This window comes from Phocoena phocoena, chromosome 10, assembly GCF_963924675.1.
Source record: "Phocoena phocoena chromosome 10, mPhoPho1.1, whole genome shotgun sequence".
Taxonomy (NCBI): domain Eukaryota; kingdom Metazoa; phylum Chordata; class Mammalia; order Artiodactyla; family Phocoenidae; genus Phocoena; species Phocoena phocoena.
Window position 1 is genome coordinate 103,206,654 of NC_089228.1, and position 24,069 is coordinate 103,230,722.

The 24,069-nt window shown below is 53.6% G+C and overlaps 1 protein-coding gene across 1 annotated transcript in view; it reads left to right on the plus strand.

Moving 5' to 3' along the window:
* The window catches only part of SLC22A23 (solute carrier family 22 member 23), a 138,981-nt gene that overhangs the window by 91,651 nt on the left and 23,261 nt on the right, over nt 1-24,069 (plus strand). The window contains exon 4 of the mRNA XM_065885664.1: nt 11,386-11,554. Coding sequence (XP_065741736.1) covers nt 11,386-11,554 — 169 coding nt within the window. The remainder of the gene's footprint in view (nt 1-11,385; nt 11,555-24,069) is intronic.

The window sequence follows — 24,069 nt, forward strand, 5'->3', positions numbered from 1 at the left end:
TCAAAGGTGGTGGCCCAGCATGACTCAGAGGTGCTGGCTAAACATGTACCCCAGACTCTGGGGTTGTTTTGTGTGACAGCATTTACATTTGATTGTCACCTGATACCACAGCAGTGACTGCCAGTGACTGCAGCTTCACATCCAAAGTGGGGTGACTTCTGTGCTTTTATGTTCTGGACCAAAGAAAGGGGGAGAGGGAGAGAGCAAACAAAACAAAACCCCCTTGGAAGTTTCCTGGAGGTCTGACAGTCATTATACTAACAGTGAGCTAGCTTCAGGTGTGTCCTCAAAGCTTGGCCTTGAAACAGACTCTTACACCACATAAAAAGTAGGCTTTTGGAATCAAACCTTTTAAACAAACAAAAAAAATTATAATTCAGTGGCAGAACTTTTCCAAACTTTAAATCCCTTGTACCTGACAAGCCTCCTCTCAACTTGAGAGGAGGGATGCTGTCTGGGAAACTCTTCCCACTGCAGCTCACAAGGGCCCCCGGGACAGGTCGGGCTCTAGAGAGCCTCGACCTGAGGGTCCTGCTCTTTATAAAGCGCTGTCTGTCCTGAACACGCCTCCTTCAGAACCAAGAACTAGAGGGAGCCGTACAGTCCCTGACTTCACAGCAGGCTGTTTTGAACGGTATGAAATGGTCAGAGGTGTGGGTGTGATGCAAACGTCTGCGTTCACGGGGGGCATGAAAGGTGGGGCTCCCGGCCGTTCACCGTTACCCTTAAAGAAGGAACGTAGTGTGAAGACACTGCTTTTTTTTTTTTTTTTTTGTGGACTTTCAACCACTGCGCCACCAGGGAGGCCCAACACTGCTCTTTTAAATAGAATTACTTAGAACCTATAGTGCCTCCAGGGCCGCTTTTCCAAATGCTAAGTGTGTCCCTTCCAAATGGAGCCCATCAAAACCCACAGACAGATCTCTTGGGACCTCTCCCATCCTCGCATTCCAGGGCTGTCCTTTCCCCGTGGCCCATCCATTTCCACGAGGCCTGTGCTCTGTTGCTTGCACATTTGCTGCGACAATTGTCTTCTCCCTTTTCACGTGGGGCCTGGAAAATCCTTGCTCGCCTTTACACAACGGATCATGTAGAAAGGCCCTTCCTCTGTTTACTGTGGCTAGCATTCCCGGCACTCTGGAGGTTGCCATTCTCATGCAAAAAGTCCCCAACTTTCACAAGAGTCATAAACTTCTACAGAAGTTCATTTGTTTCGTGGTTACCTGGAACTAAAGGGGCGTTCTGCGAGAGCCTCTGCTGTGGCCATGAGCGTCTCCCGCAGCCCCGGGGCCGTTGGACCGAGTCCCTGAGCTGTTACTCAGATGTGCTGTGTCAGGCGCTGGGGCAGACGAGCCCGGCAGCTCACCTCCTGTCACCCGTCCTTCCCGCGGGGACCTGTCACCCTGTCCCGTGACAGCATGAGTGTGTTAAGTACTCAGCTCGAGACCACGAGGCAGGTACTTGGGAAATGGGAAAGTCCAGCCCATTTCAGCGCTTCTGCTCTTCCCGTTGCCGCCTCTGGGCTACCTATCTTGAATGAAGCTGTTTCCGTGGGAAAGGAGCGGCCGGCAGGTGGATTCTTGCGGATACAGTCCTTTTTAATTTTGTACAACTGCAGATGGAGGCTGGCCTCGGGGTAGATATTCCTCAAGGTCATGAGCTGGAAAGCTGAGACTTCGCCCCAGGAGGGACGGGGCCAGGGCTTGGGAACCCGGCTGCACCTGGCGAGTGATGGTCAGTGTCTGTCCCTACCAAAGCCTGTGAGCATGGTGCCAGGTTATCACATTGAGGGGGAGGCAGGGGGAGGGGAGGGCTGGGGAAGGAATGCCGGGTTCATTTTTATCAAAATCAGGGCAATTTTTTTTTTTTTTTTTTTTTTTTGCGGTACACGGGCCTCTCACTGCTGTGGCCTCTCCCGTTGCGGAGCACAGGCTCCGGACGCGCAGGCTCAGCGGCCATGGCTCACGGGCCCAGCTGCTCCACGGCACGTGGGATCTTCCCGCACCGGGGCACGAACCCGTGTCCCCTGCATCGGCAGGCGGACTCCCAACCACTGCGCCACCAGGGAAGCCCCTTAGTGCAGCATTTTTTGAGCATCTGCTGGGTGCTGGACGCAGTGCTGGACGTCGAGGAGACGGGTAGGAGCAGGCTAGGTTGCTGCCAGTGGCCTCTCTCTCCCCGTGAACGAAGCCAGCAGGCCGGCAGTGCGTGGCGGACCCTGGCCCCCGCCGGGTTCCGTGCGACCCAGACAGAGATTTTCTTCTAATTGAATTTGAAGGGCTTTAAGCAGAGCCAGCGAGCCGTGATTCGCTGCAGGTCCACCCCTCATCCCAGGCCGGTTTGGCACGTTTCTTACCTGCCTGGCATTGGACTCTGCCAGCCCCGGTGGGTGTTCCCTGAGTTTCCTCTCATCTGAATCAAGCTGAGAGTTGAACTTCTTTGCAGCTCCAGGTCTTTTAAGCCCCTGCCTGCCTGGCCCTGGGGGCGCTGGAAGAGCTATTTTCCTCAGTGGGAAAGAAAGTCACACATATGGTGATGGGGAAAAAAGCAAGCACGTAGTCTCCCCGAGGCCTGCAGGCCAACACGTGTTCTAGGCCGCAGTGTAGCCTTGAGCTGTGTTAGTTTTAATACGCTGATGCTGCGAAGGGGACATTAATATGGGATCTCAGGGCTACGATGTGTAGAACTCTCCCTACGGTGTTCCCAGCGCTGGGTTTCGGAGCGTGGTACCTGAACAAGCAGCACCTCCGTCACCTGGGAACTTGTTAGCAGCACAGGTTCTGGAACCCTGACCCAGACCCCCCCCGAATCAGCATCTCGAGGCTGGGGCCCAGGAATGCGTATTCTGTTGTCTTTAAAATTTAATGATAAAATAGTGCTACCTCCTAGGGTTATTGGAAGGATTGAATGATGTGATATTTGTCAGGTCCGCTGTAGGGCTTGTTACCACGGGGTGCCGGATGCAGCCCCAGGTACAGATTCAGCAGGTCTGGAGCAGGGCCCTAGAATTTGTCTTTCCAGCACGGTCCCAGGTGCCACCGCTGCTGGTTTGGGACCACACTTGAGAAACTTGAGAACCACGGTCCAGAGACACTGTCCCCTGTGTGGTGAGTCATCAGGAAGAACTTGGGGAGATGAGACAGGGTAGGGATGGCTGTTTTGTGTGGCGTGGCCGGGCAGAGCTTCCCTGATCCGGTGACACGTGGGCGGAGGGAGCGTGGGACATTCTGGGGAGGGTGTTACAGGCACAGGGACAGACAGCAGGTGCAGCAAGGAGGCCAGTGGGTGACGGGCAGGGGAAGTGGCAGATGAGGTCGGAGGGGGAAGGGGCTGGAGAACACGTCAGGCCTCAAGTCACTGTGAAGGCCTGCTTTTGCTCTGAGCACAGTGGGAGCTCTCAGAGGTGACGTGACCTGTGAAGTTAGCCATCGCCTGGTGTGACTGTGGTTCCGTAGTGCTGCCTCTTCTGAATGGCCCTCCCTGGTGAATAAGAGTTCTTCGGTACAAGTATAACTCAAGGCGGAAAACTACGCGCGGTGAACGACGGAATTAGAAAATCTTGCACCCCTGATGAAATCACTGATGTGGGCCTTGCCCGTCAGGGGGTGTCGAAGCCAGGAGGAAGGCGTTGGTGAGCGGCTCCGGATGGGAGGCTGAGACACCACCACGTGAGTCTCTTGGTCAAGCTCAGCATCTTCCAAAGTAGCTGCCCCTCCTGGGGGGCTGCAGCAGGAAGCGCGGGCCCACCGCGAGCCGTTCTTAGCGAAAATGTTGCACCTGAGTCCGGCTGGACCTTCAGGTCTAACTTACTGTTCAGAGATTAAAACAGCGAATGAAGGAACAAGTCAGCACCCCCGGGAAGTAGGTGTTCAGACAAAACCAGAGCCCTCTGGCCTCTTCAACAAGACGGCGCCCTGGGAAAGGGGATGGGGAGGGGCTTTTCTAGATTGAAGGAGACTTAGAGCCGAGCGTATGAATTTCGTTTGTACCTGCTGTTTTAAACATACACCCATAAAGAGATTTGGGGGGTAATTGAATAATCAGAGCATAGACTGGAGAATAAATAACATGAAAGAATTATCATAGATTTTGTCAGATGTATTGGTCTTTATGTAAGAAAATATCCTTTTTATAGAGAGACGTCTGTGGGCTTAGAAGTGAAATGACATGATTTCAAGAATTTGATTTAGGACTTCCCTGGTGGCGCAGTGGTTGAGGGTCCGCCTGCCGATGCAGGGGACGCGGGTTCGTGCCCCGGTCCGGGAAGATCCCACATGCCGCGGAGCGGCTGGGCCCGTGAGCCGTGGCCGCTGAGCCTGCGCGTCCGGAGCCTGTGCTCCGCAACGGGAGAGGCCACAGCAGTGAGAGGCCCGCGTGCCGCAAAAAAAAAAAGAGAGAATTTGATTTTAAATACTACAGGAAACAGTGAAAGAAAAGTGGCAGAAGAACCAAGAGAAGCAAAATATTGATCATCGCTGACCCCACACATGGTCTTTGGGGATTCATTACACGATTCTGTCTTCTTGGTGAATGTATGAACTTTCAAAAGCTTTTAAAAATGCAGACATAAGAGAGACGGGAAGGTACGCAGAAGAGGCAAATGAGAAAAAAGGAAGACCTTGTTTAGAAAGACTAATTGCTAAGAATTCCTCCCTGTTTAGGACGCGTATGCTGAAGAGTGAAGTACATTTACCAGTAATGATACTGTGACCTCATGTTGAGATATATTCTGTTTACCACAAACCCAACCCCTGCTTTCCTGACTGCTCTTCAAGCTCATAAAACAACAACAATGCCGACAGTGCTGTTGAAGAGAAATAAAAGTTGGGTGGTCCTCCCTGCCCGCCGACACCTGGGGAGCTGTGTGCTACGAATGTGAGGCAGAGTTGGCAGTAACTTAGGACTGTTCTCTTGGGCCACCTTCCTCTGAGGGTTCAAATCTGCCGTCTCTGAGGACTCTGCTTGGATGCGTCATCTAACGATGCAGACGTGATTGGTCAGTAAGTGCGATTTTGACCCATAGGATGGATGGTACCAAAGAAAATGAGGATTGAGGAGTGTCTCTTTGGCACTGGCGGCTGGAAACCTGTGTTCTGGACCCGAAAGTCACCCTCTCTCTGTAACTGCTCCTTCACTCAGCCTGAATGAAGGTGCTCAGTAGATGCAAAGTGCAAGGATTTCGGTGGGCTTGAGGCTGTTCTGATGCTTCAAGTCCCTTCTCTCGCTGGATTTTTCCTCTCACCAAACGCTGGGAGACCGAAAGCGGGATTAATGCAAATTCTTACGCGTGCACTGCTGCACACTAGGCACTGTTTTTAAACAGAAGCGCTTGCTAAGCGGAAGCGTCAGTGAGCGTTTACATCCTTTGTCCTCGTTCTGAGTAATTACAATGCTCGTTTAGAAGAAACATAAGGTGATAGAAAGAATTCGTTATCTGGAGAGGACACTGGGCTCAATGGCTCCTTCTGCGTAGCTGGGCTTTGTGGGCAGTGTTCTCCCCAGTAGCGCTCAGCGTGTGAGTCTGTGAACCACAGTGGGCTCCCGTGTCAGACCAGCTTCTGCAGATTTACTAACCAGTCTCAGCTACCGTGACGCTCATTGATTCCGTCGTAGAAATCTAAGGAAAGAGGAGCACAGGTAAAGCCACTGAACCAGACAGGAAGAGTCCATCATGAGCTTCTTCAGGTGACAGATACCTGCGTCCCCGCTGTGTGCCAGGCACCATCCCAGGCTCTGAGGAAGGGCAGTGAGCAAAGCCGAGGAGGCCTGACCTCCAGGACCTTAGATTCCGGTGGGCGCAGCCAAGAGGCCAGACCCACCAGGGACTCCTGTGGGAGACCTGCCTGCAGCCAGGCGGGTGGAGGCACCGGGGGATGGGGGCCCTAGCTTCAGTTCCTACTCGGTTCCCTCCTTAGCTGTGTGACCTTGGACAAGTCACGTAATCACTCCGCGCTTTCGGGTCCTCTTGTGGGAAACGAGCATTAAAAACAGTACCTCCATCGGAGAGTTATGCAGATTGAGTGAGTTTAATGGATGAAAAATGCCCACCGACGTGTTTAGCCACAGTGAGGGGGAGCTGTGCCTTAGCCCAGCGCCGCAGACCTGATGGGTAACCCAGCAGGCAGGTGATGTGGTTCTTCTGCATTTGAGCATTAGATGTTTGAGTCTGTATGTCTGGCAGGCACTGGGATGTGAATGGTAGGAGATCTTTACGTTTCCATATTTTTTTATCTTCTTCTCTCTAAATGGAGGTGGTTTTAACCGTTCCGCTGGGTTGGCAGGTCCTAAATTGAGAGGAAAAGGAAGTATTCCACGGGGAAGGTAAGACACGGAGCTGTTGTGATAACAGCAGCCTTTTACAGTCACGCCCTCAGATGCTATTTGAGTCTCCATGAGTGGCGATTTCAGGCCACTTTTTGCTATAATAAGGAACTGCAGAATCACATGTCACAGGTCTATTTTCCGGGGTTCTGGGGGCCCCGTGTCCTCAGCCAAGGCAGTCATTAGAGAGTGGTGTGTCCCCTTCCGGGCCAGCTTGGTGAGGGCAGGGAGCAGGGAAGAGGAGGGAGGCCGGCGGGTGTCGGGGGAGCGGCCAGTGAACGCACCCCCCTTGCTGGGGAGGAGCCCGGGCACGGGGGGGCATCAGCAGCCCGGAGGCTGGGCCGGGCCAGGCTGGAGGGAGCCGGTGCCCGAGGTGGGGGGCGGCGATGCCACCCCCTTCCATTTGGCGGGGCCCCTTCCTCCTGCTTCGGGCAGTTTCTCCCCAGCGGCCCCTCAGCTCCTCGGCTGATGACAGAGGTTCTTGGGCGGATAGGGAGGGGCTCCGCGTGGAAGGACGTGAGTCTGGCCCAGTGGCCCCTGAGTGGCCTGTGCTGGGGCCGCGGGGCTGCGAGGGGCCCGGCGGCCCTTGGTGGGCTTGCCCCGTCGTGGGAATGGCCGAGCCGCTCGGCGGAGCCCTGGGCTTTGATGGATTTCTCACTCCCCGGCGGATCCAGAAGCATGTTTAGTTCTGGTGCTTGAACACAGTTTGGGGGAGACTGTCCTTTCCTGAGCCCGTCTCCCTCCTCCAGCGAGTTGAGTGCCCCCAACCCCTGTCCCAGGTTGGGTGACGTCTGGGTCCAGCCACAGTGACCCGGGTGGCGCCCCAGGGAAACCGCAGGGGCTGGTGCTTCTCGAGAAGTCGTGGGGACAGGAGCAGGGCTTGAAATCCTGCTGGGCTCGCTGGGAGCGCGTGCTGGCATCTGCGTGCAGGCTGGTTTCTTGCCAGTCCAGACTCCCCGTTTCTTTCCTGGGGACCTGGTGCAGGAGTTCGTGAGGGTGGGGGGAGGTGGGTGTGGGCTTCACAGCCCGAAGGGGAGGCAGAGGCAGCGAGAGAGGGACCGTCACCCAGAGGAGACTGTTCTTTCCACGCAGCCTCGTCAGCATCCCCTGGAGAGCAGAGGCCGCTGACGTCCAAGAATCCTGTCACAGGGGCTTGTACGCCTATCGTTTTGTCGGTTCCGACCGAGTTTTGCCTAAAACCCAGGATCGTTCAGGTCCCGCATGGGAGCACTTACTTTAGTGGCGTTAGTCTCTGGGGGACGTGAGCCCACCCGGAGCCGGACCCAGACGGCCTGAGCCTGAGGTCTGTAGGGACGACAGCCTTGAATGGCGGTTGGATGTGCGTCACCTCATGGCCGAGGAATGTTATCTACTTTGTAGGCCAGGAAGGAGCAGCACAGAGAGGCTGAGCGACTTCAGCCGACGGGAAGGGGCGGGGAAGGGGTCCCACGCCTGCCGTGCGCCCACACTGGCGCCCCAGCCTCTCCCCTGCAGGGCCCACTTCCTCCTCGTTCTACGCGGATGCTGTCAGCCAGCTGCATGTGTTCCCTCCTTACGGCCGACTGCCATCCAGAAAAACCCTGGAGACTCATTTCAGAGCAGCTGGGAGCACTTCGAGATCCCAAGAAAACGTAGGCTCCCGGGCCTGCGGCAAGCATACACAGCTTTTTAAAAATGCATTTAAGAAAGGATAAGGGTTGAGCGCCCCTGTGCGCAGAGCTGGGATCAGACCTTCCTCGGGTAGAACCGTCTACCTGCAGTCCCCACCCCCTCCCAGATGCGGGGACTTAGGACGTTCACGCTCTGATGTATTCCTTCCTCTCCTCACTTCAGAAGAGCTGACTTCTCATCATCCAAAAGGAGCATGTGATTAAAGGCAAACCCAAAGTGCCTGAGGTTCTTTGATAATTGCTTTTTCTTTTTTAAACATCCTTACAGCCACCTTCAGAACATAGTTGATTTCAGGCAGTTCGGAACGGATTCCTGGTGAGTCAAGGCAAAAGGGTCATTGTAAGTGTCATACCCGTGTCCTTACATCAAATGGCTGTGTTTTTCCATTGCCTCAGCAGGAATACTAAAATACTGTAGATCTGCTGGAATGCTCTACGTTCTTCTACCCGATGAGATAAAGCAAAATCTCTGCTAGGATTCCTAGCGAAACAGAAGCCCTGGAGAGGTCGGGAAATGATTTTACTTATTCCGCTCTCATAGACGTGTGCCTGGGAGACAAAAGCACTTCTCCTGCTGTGGGTGATGCCCACGGTTTGGGAGAATCACGGTGAGCCAGTGCTTGTCAGGGAGGCATCTGGGGCTCTTGTTAAAACGCAGGTGTGATCCTGGGGGCCTAGGCGGGGCCTGAGGCCCTGTGTGTCTGACAAGCTCCCAGGTGACGCTGATGCTTCCCGGCCGGGTAGCTGGGAGTTAGAGGATCGCTCGGGCCACTTACGGGCGAGGAAGGAGAGACCCTGTGGAAGGAGAACCACGACAAGGTCATCGTCGTCTGAGCAGTGGTCACGGGGAGGGACGAGGGAGGAGGAGCCAGACTGTGGAACCCTCTGCCTGTCGAGGGGCGATGCTGCTTTGTCGCCCACAAACCTCGCCCCGGGCTTGGGAAGTGGCCTGTGATCCTCGGTGTGACGGCACGTGGTGTAGACTGACGTGTGGGATTAGACGTCCCAAAGGGGGCCTGGGGGAACTGAACGACAGCGGCAGATATTTTCATACTTAAGGGCCAGGTGGAGAAGAGGAGAACCGCCGGCCCCGCGCAGGGCCTGTCGAAACAGCGAACCCGAGGACGTGAAGCCATTATGCTGTCTTGACGCTCCCTCTCTGAGTGGCCAAGTGCTAAATTTCCTCATCCGATCCTAACCTGTGCCGAGCCTCAGGGCATCACACTCGCCCTGGCTGATGCCGAGTTCTGGTTTCCATAGCAGTGCATCCCCTGCTTGTGCTTATTTAATACGGGAAAACTAAAGCCTGCAACTGGTAGTCTTTTCTAAAAGACCCCGATCTCTTTATTATTTGCAAGAGCGGAAATGCCAGGTGGGCAGGGGGGGAAGGGATAGTTAGGGAGTTTGGGATCGACTATATATATATATATATATATATATATATATATATATTTTTTTTTTTTTTTTTTTGCGGTACGCGGGCCTCTCACTGCCGTGGCCTCTCCCGTTGCAGAGCACAGGCTCCGGACGCGCAGGCTCAGCGGCCATGGCTCACGGGCCCAGCCGCTCCACGGCATGTGGGATCTTCCCGGACCGGGGCACGAACCCGTGTCCCCTGCATCGGCAGGCGGACTCTCAACCACTGCGCCACCAGGGAAGCCCGGGATCGACTATATTTAAAACGGATAACCAACAAGGACCTACTGTATAGCACAGGGAGCTCTGCTCAATGTTACGTGGCAGCCTGGATGGGAGGGGAGTTAGGGAGAGAATGGATACGTGTATATGTATGGCTGAGTCCCTTTGCTGTGCACCTGAAACTATCACAGCATTGTTAATCGGCTACACTCCAATATAAAATAAAAAGTTAAAAAAAAAAAAAAAGGAACGCCAGATGTGGGGTAAATACCTGAGTCCCGCTAGGAAGTGATCCTTTACGTGAACCTGGCCTGGGCGCTGAAAGGAACAGCAGCACAGTAAATGGCCAGGAGAGAAGCGTTTGATCCTATTTTCTTAATTAAATAGCAGAAGTTCTTTATTAGCAAGGCCAGGTTTCTCTGTCGCGCACAGGTGGCTGGGATGCTGACCTGCTTGTCTGCGGCAGGGCAGGGGTGGAGATGCGGGCGACTGTTATTTCTTCCTTACAGATGAGCTGGTGTAGCTGTTGGCTGGCGTAGTGCGTGATCCTTGTTAATGCCGATTCCATCCTGTGGCCAGATGTAACCTGCCTGTTCCGCCCCCTCTCATCTGCTTCCCTTCTTACTGCCTTTTGACCTCTGACCTCTGCTCTGGCCTTTGGACAACCAGCAGATGGGCTGTAGCCACTGATCTACGAACAGTCTCTGGATACAGAGACGTGAGAAGTATTCCCTCCTGAGGGTCTAATTCTTTTTTAAAAAAATCATTTTAATTACGCTTTTTTTTAAAAAAAATGAAAAAAAAAGCAAGCTTTAGGGAATCCTGCAAATGGTTGAGGAAGAATAGCAAACAAATTACAGGCTCTATAGGGGGAAAATATATAAAACCCAGATGCATTTTCTAGTATTGGGGACTTTTATTACAGGAATTCATGTAGTGGGTGTGCACTGGTTGTCACTTGGGTGCTACAATTTAAGGTTTTGTGACCATCTTTTTTTGCGCAAGGTCAAATTAAGAGCATAGATTCTTGCAAACAGGAGGAACCGTGTCCTTGACATTTATTGAAGGCAGACACCGGTGTTTTTGCAGCTATGAAGGTGAATCAGACCTGCCCCTACTGGCAGAGCCGTCATCTGAAGGGGATGCGTGGGATGCCCAGGTCACGGGGGCAGCAGAATTCTGAGAGGGAGCGGGGGCTTGGGTGAGATCCGCCCTACGTGATCCAGTCTGCTTCATGGTTTGGCTTCTGTCTTGTTCAGAAGATGGGTTGGGTGCGACTGACCTGTCTTGGTCTCACATGTGAGTGGGTTGCCTGGAACTCAGAGCTCGGGGAGCAGTGGGACGGAAGGAGGGGTGGTGAGGCGGGGGGAGCTGGGCTGGGCTTCCTGTGCCCTGTGCGGAGGTTGGGAGGGCCGCGTGGTCCAGCAGCGGAGACGGAAGGAAGGGCGGCAGAGGGAGCTCAGAGACGCCGAGAGAGCAGAAGGTATGGGGGCCGCGTGTGACGCACGTGCTCTGTCTCCCCGCGAGGCAGCGTCTCCTAGTTCCTGGGTCGGCCGCTCTCCATCACAGCGTTCTTCGGCCACGACTTGCTCTGTGACCCTGAGCAACGATCTCGCTCCCTGTGCAGGGGGAGCCTCAGCTCGTCCAGCTGCACAAACGAGCATCTCATCCTTGACGCACCACCTTGCAGCCCTTGGCCAGATGGGAAGCATGCTGGCCCGGCGCTCACGGCTCTCTTGTCCCTTCTGTGTTCCAGGCATAGAGCTCTGCCCCCCAGGAAAGCGGTTCCTGATCACAATGGTGGCGAGCTTCGTGGCCACGGCGGGGCAGCTCCTCATGCCCGGGCTGGCCGCCCTGTGCCGGGACTGGCAGGTGCTGCAGGCCCTCATCATCTGCCCCTTCCTGCCCATGCTGCTCTACTGGTCGTGAGTATCCTCCCTGCCACCCCCCGGGCCACCTGCGTCGCGTCCCAGGGCCGCGCCCCGGACTCGGGCCCCACGGTCCCCAGACGTCCCGCCAGTTTCAGCTTGTGGCATATTTAATGAGGGAGTTTTCCTCTCTTTTTAAAAAAATTTCCTGTTCTAAACGTTTCATCTTGGCAAACGTTCTGACATACACAGAAGTAGACGGAGGAGTGGGGCGAGGCCTAGGCGCCCCTGCCCGGCTCCAGCCACCTACCCTCCACGGTCTGGCTGAACACACACTTGCTGGGTGTTCGACATGACTTTTCATGACTGGGTTTGCAAAGGGCGGGGTCTCGTGTTGGGAGGGGAAATGTGTTTGGAGGTGTTCGGGAGAGATTTAGCAGAGCCACTGTCCGCTGTCTCCTCTGGGCTAGGGATGGGCAAACGCCGGCCTGCGGGCCAACTCTGGCCCACTGTCCGTTTCTGTAAATAAAGTTTTGTTGGGACACGGCTGTGCTCACGTGTTTCCACATGTATCATCCGTGACCACTTTCATGCCACGATGGCAGAGCTGAGCAGATAACAACCAAGACACTGTGGCCCTACAAAGCCGAGAACATTTAGTCTCTGGTCCTTTGCAGAAGTTTGTCCACCCCTGCTCTGGACGAGCCCACTAGGCCTTTTAGAACTGTGTGTAACTTTTAGTGTTTGGCTTGCTGACTTTAGGGAAAAAACAACTGAACACAATGGCCTGGCCTGGGGGTATGACCTGGGCAACCAGATGCTTTTAAACTCCTCAGGGGATTAATGTTTAGCCAAGGTTGAAAAACACCGCTCTCCGATAGAGAGATGTTTACCCGAAAAATGAGCGTTGTACCCTTTCTGTAAAAACCTCTTTTCTTTCTTTCTTTCCCTCCCATCCCCATTCTGTGCCAGACTCTCCCGCCAGCCCGCACTGGGTACAAGGTACTGGAGAGGAGGTTTTACCCGCGGCACTGTGTTTGTGTTATTTGGTCACTAATGAAAACCCGATCTGTGGCCAGAAGTCAGTTGTGTCTTAGCTTTAAGTGCTCGCCCTAGCGGACACGGCTATTAACGGGGCTTCCTTTCCTAAGGTGCGGGGAAGGGGAAGAAAGCGCGACCTTGCAGCTTAACAGGCTGGCCCCGCCCTCACCCTGGCAGCGGACCCCCCAGCAGAGAAATCACATGAGCCAGACTCACCTGTCTTTTGCTCAAGAGCCGGGTTCTCGCTCACAGTGTCCTCAGAGCCTCGGCAGTGGTGGGGAGGCTACAAGGACAGATGAGAAAAAGGCCACCTGCCAGGAAAAGCGTCCCCACCCGAGGCTGGACGGCACCTGTTCCGCAGGAGCCCGCGTGTTTGGGGACATCCTGCTCTTTCCTGCGGGGTCTTAAGAGGCAAAGAACAAAGTCGTTCCCCAAAGCAGGATGGAGTGGGCAGCCCATCCTCATATCCTTGAGGAGGCTCTTCCCGGTCCTTCCCTTGCTGCGTCCAGAGCTGGGCTTTGCTTGGTTTGGAATTTCAGGACATTTCCTTATTTAACACTTGTTTGTATCGTGTTTGTGTCAGAGGCAAATGGCAAGCACTGTGTTAATAGTGGATCATTCGGTCTGGGCATTTCATGGCCCCATTGTACAGATGGCAAAGCTGAGGACACCCAGCTGACCCTTGAGTCCGGAGTTGTGCTGTCTCCAGCTCTGCAGTCAGGAATCCCCCCACCCCACTCCTCTGGCTTCCTGGGCTTCACTGCGCCCAAGGGCAATGGTGCTGTCTGCCAGCCCCTGGAGACACAGCCTCTTGGAGACTCACACACCTGTAAGGATAGGCAGTGTTGTCTCCATCACCTCCAGGCTTTGAGGCTCAGCCCAGGCTCTGCTCCCACCTGTCCCAGGTAGAAGGAAACCTGACAGAGAGAAAAAGGCAGAGGAAGGGTTTCCTGGAGCAGGTCTGGGGGCCTGGCCCATGTGGGAAAGCATTAGGGGTTTTGTTTATCTTATTTTTTTATTTTAAATTTTAAAAATATATCAAGGTTTAGTGTTAGGCAAGGTAAAAATGTTCATTTATTTAAATCCATTGTAAAACATAAAAAATAATTCTTTGAAACACACAAATGTAAAAATATGACCTATGGTGAAAAGGGTACCCAGGGTACTCTGGTAAGTGAGAAGTGTGTGTGGACAGACAGATGGACAGCGTCCGCAGGCACCAGGCACCCCAGTATGGGGCAGACCTGCTCCACCCACCCGTGTACTTGTCCCTTGTGTTATTACGTAAGGCCCCTGACGCATGTCCGGCCTGCAGTAGCGCTTGCGGAGATCAGCTACTGCTCTTACTGTTACTATATCCCCGCCTTCCCAGTGTGGAAGCCTGCGTGTATCTGGGGCCAGTCGAGGGAATCGGCGGTAAGAGGTGTGTCCCACCTCTGCCTGTAGTCGTGAGTGGCTCCAGGGGCATCACTGGCTTTTAAAGGCCATTGAGGTGCCCCCTCTTTCTCACCCCCTAATGAGCACCCTTCCTCCCCTCTGCTACGGTAGAAGATTTCTCGCAGAAGGCTTTGTGGTTTGACAGGGTGAACTGGCCTCTGGGGAGGGCAGTGAGCTGTAGCGGCCAGCACGACCGGCTATTGGTGACAAAATGTTGAAAGTCACTCTTTCCTTTAAGAGCAAGTATTTATCGCATGTGCCCTGGGTGCCCGGCAGCCTGCTTGGTGCTTTGGAGCAGGCCTGAGGAACAGGTGTGTTAACAGGGCCATAAAGCAGAACACACGACATGAAGTCCCCGGGACGCAGGGTCAGGTCAGCAGCACAAAGGAAAGGGGTGCAGGTGAAGGATCTTCTGGTCTGCATGGAAGCTGGGAGCATCCAGACACATCAGGTAAGAAGTGACATTGACCAAATACGGACACAGCGCTGACCTCCAGCACAGGAAAGGGGGTGCTGGGGCAGAGACCCAGGACAGCATTCACGCTGGAGTGACACAGAGGGCACCACAGGGCAGCTGAACCAGAAAGGGGCCCAGGGGCCTGGGTTAACCCTGCACGGGGCCCAGGGCTGAGATCTCAGGCCGCTTCTGCACTTAGAACGGAGCCCCCGGGACGAAGCTGGGCCTCAGAGCATCAGTGATAACAGATCTCTGCGCAGAACAGGGCCTCAGCTCCAAAGCTGGACAGCTGCCCCGGGCCGTGGGCGGGAAGGACTCACCCTCAAGACATCAGCGCCTTGGAGTCTGCACCACACATGGCTACATGTTCCTTTCCAAATTCCAACTGCTCTCCAAGGCTGACAGAAGAACCAGGGGAGCTCGCTGGAACCTCAGGGTCAGAAATGAAACCTCCGTGGGGCATCACCGGAGCCGAGACTCACGTGGAAGAGAATTCTCACCAAGGATGAGCCCACCGAGCCCGGGAACCCACTACCACGGGCAAAAACTATACTTCAGGGAGTTTGCGTCTCAGGAATTCTGCAAAACAGACCAGTGTGAAAGAGAAGCGGATTCACCTCATTTATTATGAGTAGTTACCACTTAGGCACATGGCGTGCCGTTCTAGACACGACGGATTCTGGGAACTGCCGTGCACGTCACCGAACCTCTGCCCACTGAGACGTACTTGATGGGCTGATGGGGGGCCCACAGCCCATAAATCGTAAGTCAGCCAATAGCATGCTTTCAAATAACCAGCACTAGGAAGAAATGGAATAAAGCAGCGGGATGCAGAGGAACAGGTGGGGTCGGGGTCTCTGAGGAAGTGACTTTTGGGCTGAGACTACATGGCCGGCACACGGTGACAGCCAGGGTAAAAGCTGGCTCCGCTTGGCTTTTTGTGGAAGAGGAAGGCGGTGGTCAGTGTGGCCAGAGCCCGAGTGGCCGGTTGGGGCGGAAGATGATCTTGGACACAGAGGTGGGTCGGACGTGGGGGGCCTTGGGCGCCGAGCTTCCTCTGCCACCTGAAAACACGCCAGCGGCCGAAGCGGGGCAGGGCTGTGCCCTGGGAGCCTCGCTCTGTCTGCTGTGGGAGTGGCCGCAGGGCAGGGCGGGTGCCGATGCAGCGCTGGCTGCGGGTCACCTGATGGGGTCTGGTTCCAGGTGTGTTCTGCAGGTAGCCCTGGGAGGTCTCGTTTGTGGATCTGCTGGGGCACAGGTGGGTAGGAGGGCGAACGGCCCGGGCTTGGGAGGCATTTCCGGGACGTGATGGAGCTGTTCCGGCCACCCTCCCGAAACACCGGTGCGTGCCGTCACCTGCCTTAGAGCATCACTGTGGGTGCCGAGTACCTGTGATAGTTTGTGAGGACGAGCACATGCACGACCGCTTTGGGCCTGGCACGTGTTGGGCACGGTCACGACACCGAGGCCTCTCCCCAGGCGGCGCCTGCCAGGTGTCGGGTGCGACGTGCCCGCGCCCCTGCCTGGTGGAGCAGCTCGCCGAGGAGGGCCACCTCACGTGCCTCCTTCGAGGCAGGTGCACCGTCAGGTATGGCGATTTGAACACATCTTAAAGTTTTCAGGACACGCTTTTCCCGAGATGAGCTGCAGGTTTCTGTGCGCGAGGCTGTATCGACCTGATGTTTTCGGATTAGGTACGAGCTGGTGGTTGGTGGGATTATTCCTGTTCTTAGCTGGGGAAACCAGGACATCAAAAAGCTGCACCAAAGACACAGGTGTGGCGAGTCATTAAAAACTGGTTTCTGAATGTCAGTGGTTCTCAGAGTGTGGCCACCGGGCCAGCATCACCACCACCACCACCACCTGGGAACTTGTTAGCGACACCAGGGCTCAGACCCCACCCCAGGCTGACTGAGTCACAGTGTCTGCGGGTAGTTTAAGAAGCCTTCCAGGGGTGCTGGTGATGGCTCAGGTCCCAGAGGGCTGCTGTACACCAGGCTGTCCAGTGAGAAGGAAAAGGCAGATATCTGCTTATGGGATACGGGACCTGGTCCACTTCCAATAAAGCAAAAGATGTTGTCGAGTGAAAGGAGACGTGGGTCGGCTGGGGTAACACAACCTTCTTAAAAGAAGCGGTTCCTGGTTCTGCAAGGACGTGACACGGTTGCCGTCCTTGAGGGTCTGCGAGATGCCACACGGGACCTAGCTGCCCAGTCCAGCCCCACCGTGAGTCATCTCAGACGGCAGACGGCAGAAGTCATGGGCATTCCTGGAACTGACAGACGAAGACAAAAAACCCTCAGTACTGAGTCCAGTGATTTTTATCTGCACTGTGAGAACATAAACCCACATGCATGTATGTCTGGGAGTCTTCAGCTGTGGCCCGTGATGGAAGTTGCTGGGAGGGAAAGGTCCCACCTTGCTTACCTGTGTGTCCCTCACCCCGGCAGGGAGCCTGGGTGTGGTTTTCCTTCACATTCCCCAGACTCCCAGCCAAGTCCCTGGGTAGGACAGGGTCTCATCTGAGACTTACCTGGTGTGTGTGTTGCGTGAACTGCCTCGAAGTTTCAAAACGTGTGAAGATGCTGAATTATTAACCGGGTGCTGTTGGCAGTCAGCGTGATCGTGGGAAACGTTCGGGAGAACGAGAAGAAGAAAATGAACGTGGGAATAATAAGGAAGTTAGAGAAAGATCAAGCTGCGCTGGTAACATTGGAGAATAAGCCACGGTATCCGTTCCTCCAATGGGAGATAAACCTTGAAACCCAGGACGTTCGACTGGGCTGACCTCGGGACTCACCGGTAGAGGAGAGACAATTAAAACCCTCGGGAAAATGCTATGTGCTAAAAGCGATCTTAATTTTAGAAATTTCAAGAAACAAGCCATTATATTGGGTTGGCCAAAAAGTTCGTTCGGTTTTTTTCTGTTAAGATGTTATGGAAAAACCCACACAAACTTTTTGGCCAAGCCAATAAAACATTGAAGGGGCCTCATGTCAGATAAATATCCAGAAAAAAAAATTACTAACAATTCCAATAGATAAGCGCCCCTAAATGTTACTTGGCTCTTTTAAATAGCATCGGAAATATTCTGGCCAAAATAAGACTAATTTTTAACGTATCTTGAGGGTTTGCTCTGAGTCAGACCCTCTGAAGGAGGTTCCACGGCGCATGGAGAAATCGAGGCACAGAGATTGGTACCAGCACTGGTCTGAGGTCAAAGCCGGTAGAGGCCACTCCAGAGCCAGCGTGAGGACGAGTATATACGTGCATCCCTGCAGCTGCCGGCCTTTGTCTCTCGCCTATACACTTGAGGGACAAAACACTTTCCTCCATCAAAAACAGTTTTATTTCAGTACGGGGTCAAAATAACACTATGCAAACAGGCAAAACAAGGGCCGCAGGGCGTCCTGCACACCAGGAGGGAGGCTGGAATCAGTTACACCATCACCAAAGGTTAAGCCTCACAGGACGATGTTTTCCTTCCAGGAAGCGGAAGAAGTGAGAAGTGAGTCATGAAAGGCGTGTAGCCTCTGGGAGCTTGAATGAATCTGCAGTAATTATTTGTACAGGTTATCAGATAGTTCATTTGGGGAGAACTTCAGGAAACTTAGAGCAAAAAAAATTTTTTTAGCCAAATCCTGTTTGTCTACAAATTATCTAGATGGGGGAAGACTAGGTAGTACTGACAAAGGCAAACATAGACATAAAAATGATAGCCCGTATGTCAGTCATAAGCATAGGATATGAGCAATTAAAAGTGAGATCAAAATGTTCTCTAAATTGGCGGCCAGAGGCAACCCCATTTTTGCCTTCTGAGTGGGCAGAGATTATGTAAAGTACTAGGAACCCCTGCAGTCAACTGAAATGTTTCCAAGTAGATGCGGAGAGAGGCGCTCCCACAGGGTCTGGTCTCCGCTCTGAAGGCCAGCGTCACTGACCCCAGAGCCACACCATGGTCCACGCGGACCCCGTGCCTGACACGTGCTCCAATGTTCCACCCCACTCCCCTGCCCACCCCTGGGAGGCTGGGGGTCGCTTAAGGCCAGCTTGAGGATCTCTGAGCCTCGAGACCAGGCAGGGTTCAGGCAGCGTGCGTGCGAGCCTGTGTGTTCAAGTGTGCACGCGTGTGTGCGTGTGGTGGGAGCAATGAGGTCGAGCTGTTGGCCGCTGGCAGAAATTGCGGAAATGGCCGCCTGGTGACAGGTGTCTAGTGAGAGCTGCCAAGTGTTTGCCCGGCTGGCAGCTGGCAGAAGTCCATGTGGATGGACAGAGAGAGAGGGGCCAGGTTCCGGAGCCGGGTCTGAGGTCAGGGCAGGACCAGCAGGGGCCCCCCGATGGTGAGTGGCGTTTATCGGTTATCATCCTGTCGGGACGATACTGCAGCCACAGGTAGGGGGAAGCTGGGCCCCCGGGGAGGGTCTGTGGAGCCCCCTGTAACCGGTTGCTGATTCAGAGGTGCCGACAAAATTCCAGTTAGAAGCAGAACCACACAAGGCCTTCTGCCCACTTATCTCCTCGAATTGCTTTTCAACATCTCATTTTAATTTTATCATTTGCAAAAATGCCAAATTAATTCCCCTACCGTGTTACGTTTTAAAGGCCCTGTGTGCCCTATGCTGTCTTCAGCCGATCGTTCTGCACGTGGATAAGTTAGTAAAAGAAGCAGAAGGAAGAGAGTCGAAGGAGAGAGAAAGTGGAAGAAACCAACCCAGATGAATTCCAGATGGTCCCGTCTCTAGTGGGAACTGAGGAACATTTTAAATTGATCGCGGCCGTCATACACTGTTGTACGTTCCGAGTTGCGTAGCCTTTGAAAGGCCAGCTGCGAAGGCATTTTAGGAGCCAGCTCCGTTCGTCCCGGCAACACCTAGAGCAGCGTTAGGGCATTGGTTCAAGCGCACTGCGTGAGCAGCATGTCCTTTAGCTTTCAGAAGGGGCCTCGGTTACCATCAGCCCCGTGAAATAAACTAGGGAGAGAATGTTGGAGCTGGGGGGAGGCCTTGGTGTGACTCCACACGCCCCACGCCCACCCCGCTCTACAGATGGGGAAACAGAGGCCCGGAGGTTTAGGTGACTTGCCCAAGGTCACGAAACTGGTCTATAAACCGGCCTCCTGATATAGTCCCTCCACAATTTTGCTGTAGTGGAAGAACTCTAGAGCTCAGGCGTGTATCATTTTGAAAAACGAGATGCAGTGTTCCAAATCTATGTGACAGATAAGCTAGTGCGGTGGCCATTTAATTATGAAAGAATTCCTTGTTCTACAAAGATTTACAAGAAGAGTTGATTTGTCTTAGGAAGACTTTAGGGTTTAACCATCCTAAGAGCCAAATTTTCTTTAATTTCATACTTGTCCCTTCTCCCTAATTTACTAAATCTAACTCAAGTCATGAATTTGACTTTTTTTAAAGGAGCTAATTCATATCCATTTGCTCTGCCCTGAACTGAAACCACTTACCTTTTTTTTTTTTTTTAACACCAAACAGAACTAAAGTTTAAAAAAAAAAAATGCAACTGAAAGCTTGTCCACTGGAACCAAGTGTCTATTTTTGTAAGAGCTTTTTTTTTTTTTTTTTTTTTTTTTGCGGTACGCGGGCCATTCACCGTTCTGGCCTCTCGTGTTGCGGAGCGCGGGCTCTGGACACACAGGCTCAGTGGCCATGGCTCACGGGCCCAGCCGCTCCACGGCATGTGGGATCTTCCCAGACCGGGGCACGAACCCGTGTCCCCTGCATCGGCAGGTGGACTCTCAACCACTGCGCCACCAGGGAAGCCCTGTAAGAGCTTTTGAATGATAGTCCCCCAACTGGTGTTTAATTCAGTTCCAGTCTCTGAATTTTTTCATTTTGAAAATCTTTACAGAATGTCGTAAGTTTGATACTTGGTAATACCCCAAAGCATTAACAGCTAGAATCACCTCTTTAAATCAAAGCACCCTTAGAACAACTGTCTAAGACTCTTTTCACACACACGTTCAGGGATACTTCATCTCTGCAAAGCCTTTCATGGCTGTGCTCCTCCAACTTCACTTATGTCCTTCCCTCTATGTTTTCTAACCTGTTTGATAGAAGACGCTCCCTGTAAGGCATTTATTAATTTACACGTTTTTCCCCCCGGCAGGCGGATCATGTTCAGTACACATTTATCCCATGAGTGCAGTGATGTCACATCACCACTACGAGAGCATACCTGTCGACAGGTGTGTCACCCAAAACTAACTACATCAGAAACACAGACAAAACAACTTGAGGGTAAAATTAATTTCAAAGAGTGTTAGCAGTTAGCCTTACTTCCTGTCCATACTTACTTTGTGAGTAAATGTTCCAGTTCGGTGATTTGAAGAGAGAGACATTGACTGTAGAGCATTGCCAAGCGCAGGTGTTACATGGGTTTGCTCGAAGGCAGCCTGCGTGGAATCGTCGTCTGTGTCAGGTCCTCCAGTGGGGTAGAAGGAATACACTTGCTTTTATTGTTAAACGTTAAGGAGAAAATATCAACTTCATAGTATTATGAAAGGATCGCAGTATCGCATTTTAATTTCTGATTCTTCTGAGAGACCATACAACGCTAGTAGAACAGATCCAGGAATGCAGGTCAGACGCACTTGAGACGGAGCCAGATAACAGAAAGGCAGGAAGTAAGACAAAGATGGGAAAGCAGATCAGAAGCAACACGTTACTATTAAATCATAAAGCGTCGAGGTCTGGAACGCATGTGGTGAGTCAGAGGCCTAAGGAGGGGAAGCCGGCAGGTCCTCCTGTTGGAATGGCTTCTGATGCTCAGCTTGGAGGAACAACCCAAGGGCATCGATCAGAAAACAAGGAAAGGACTTCCCTGGTGGCGCAGTGGTTAGGAATCCGCCTGCCAATGCAGGGGACACGAGTTCGAGCCCTGGTCCCGGAAGATCCCACATGCGCGGAGCAACTAAGCCCATGCGCCGCAACTACTGAGCCTGCACTCTAGAGCCCGCGAGCCACAACTACTGAGCCCACGCGCCTAGAGTCCGTGCTCCACAACAAGAGAAGCCACCACAATGAGAAGCCCGTGCACTGCAACAAAGAATAGCCCCCGCTCGCTGCAACTAGAGAAAGACCGCACACAGCAAAGACCCAACACAGCCAAAAATAAATTATTTTAAAGAAAGGTTTTTCCTTTAAAGAAAAAGAAAGGAAACGGGGAAAGCTTTCTCTCTTGATACAGTAACATCATTTACATTGGTACCATTGAAACAGTAGTTCCACATAAATAAACTTTCCATATAATTCTTTAAGAATTGATACTTTATTGTAGTTATTTAGGGTGGGCATCTTTCTTTTTTTTTTCTTTTTCTTTTTTTTTTTTTGCGGTACGCGGGCCTCTCACTGTTGTGGCCTCTCCCGTTGCAGAGCACAGGCTCTGGACACGCAGGCTCAGCGGCCATGGCTCACGGGCCCAGCCGCTCCGCGGCACGTGGGATCCTCCTGGACCGGGGCACGAACCCGCGTCCCCTGCATCGGCAGGCGGACTCCCAACCACTGCGCCACCAGGGAAGCCCCCAGGGTGGGCATCTTTCTAAAATATTTTTTCCTGCTTTTTAAGTAGTACTGTAAGCCTGAGGTGGGAAAAGTGACGCTGCCCTAGGGATTCGAAGGCCAGGTCCCAGACCTTTGAATCAGTGCCACCGGGGAAAGGCTAAGTGCAAATCAGAGACCCCCTCGGGCTTCAAGTTCAGATGCGTGACTCTGCCTTCTTCTGTGAGTGGTTCAGGGGTCTTCATCACGTCAACAGACATGCGTGCGCTGCAGAAGTGTGACCCTGCAGCAGGGTCTGTGGTGTGGGGTGCAGTCTGATGCCCCCGGGCAAGGCCGGGAGGCCTGTGCCTTCCCAGTTGGGCGTTTCCTGCTGCCCCTGCCCAGCCTCTCTGCCCCTCACCGCCTCCCCGACCCCCATCGCCGCCTGGGACCTCCTGACCCAGGACTCGGTTGTCTGAGTGAGGCCTGGGGGTTCTCCTCTGAAGAAAGCCTGGGTTTGCAGTGCATCCTCCGTAACCTCCCTGGCGTTCAGTCAAAGCCTCTTCCTTAAATTTCTGGTTCTTGGCTTTCATGGAATAACTGAGGCCACGGGGTTCATGGCCTGTAGATCCAGGCGGAGTTTGGATGTTCTCGGGATGCGCTGGGAAACGAGGTGGCCCAGGTAGGACTGACCTGCCTTGGTGTCCCCAGTGCACAGGTAGGATGTGAGCGTGGCTTCCTCCCAGGATCTCGGGGTGGACACCACCGTGCACACCCCCGGGGTGACGGTCTCCGGACCACCACGGGGGCAGTTGTGTGCCCACCTGGAAGGAAGGGGATTTCTGAGAGCGTAACAGGCATTTTCCACTGAAGGTAGGGGCAGTGTGACAGCAGAGGGAGCACCTTGAGATAAACGGGGCTCCAGTGGCTGGAAGGATGCGCACCCACAGGGCAGGGGTCAGCTCGGGGCGGGGAGGGCAGTGCAGGGGCGCCAGGACTGGGGCAGGTCGTCGGCGGAGGGAGGCGGAGTTCTCTGGAATCTTTTAGTTTTTAAGTAGACAATGGGTTTATCTGTGATTTGCTTAATTAAAAATTAACTTCGTGGCTGAAGTCTTTAAGCACAGCTTCCTCACCTGTGACTCATGCCTGCTGCGGGGAAGGGGTGGCACTGTCCACCTGCAGCCCCGCCACCGCCCCTGGGGATGCTGACGTGTCCACCGGACGCTCACACTTCTGCAGGGAAGTGTCTGCATCTCAGGAGAGCGATGCCCGAGGCTGACGCTCGTACCCAGTAGGTCCCGTTCTGCCTCAGGGAGTTCAGGTCTTTTCCCAAGTGAGTTAAATGAAGAGGTTTTAGGTTTCAGAATCTTCTGGATTCTGGAATTGTGAATGAGGGATCCTGGACCTTCTAACCATCCTGAATGTATTTCGGAGGCCTCAGGACCATGTGCCTTGGGGCGAGAGGTCCGTCAACCTGTGACCATCCTCAGGGAGGGGGTGGGACTTCTGCCCAGGGCTCTGCGTTTGCCCTTCCTGTGCCCCTCGCTTGCCACCAGGGGCTCAGGACTTGAACTGGACGAGAGGAGACTTTTAGTTTTGCCCACACCCTCCCGCAGAAGCCCTGGAGCCATTGAACCCCTGGCTTGGAGGGATCACAGCCTGAAAGTCTCCCGAGTTCAAATCCAGCTCTGCCCCTTTAATAGCTACATAATCCGGGCAGCGTAGTTGAACCTGCTCTGCCTCAGTTTTCCCATCTGTGGAAGAGGGGTGATAATAGTTCTGCCACACTGTGCGCTTGAGAGGACCAGATACTTGCAGCTTTCAAACACTCCTGTCTTTCCACCCACTCTGGGGACCAGTGCCTGTCCCCGTAGCCATCGCCGCTTCTGGCAGCAACGGCAAAGCTCCCTCCTAGAGGTGCCGCTGTGGCTTTTACGCACATTGCTGTGTTCGCAGAGGTCATCCTCAAGGTCGCTTTTTCTTAGCATCCACACGTGAGGGTCCACCAGCAGACGTGGGCTCCAGCTGCCTACTGTGCTCTTTTATTTTTGTTGAAAATGTTGGGTATTTCTGAGGCTCAGCTACACTCCTGCCAGATCCTGGGCCACTGGCCAGTTTCTTAATTTTCGTGGTGTTACTACATT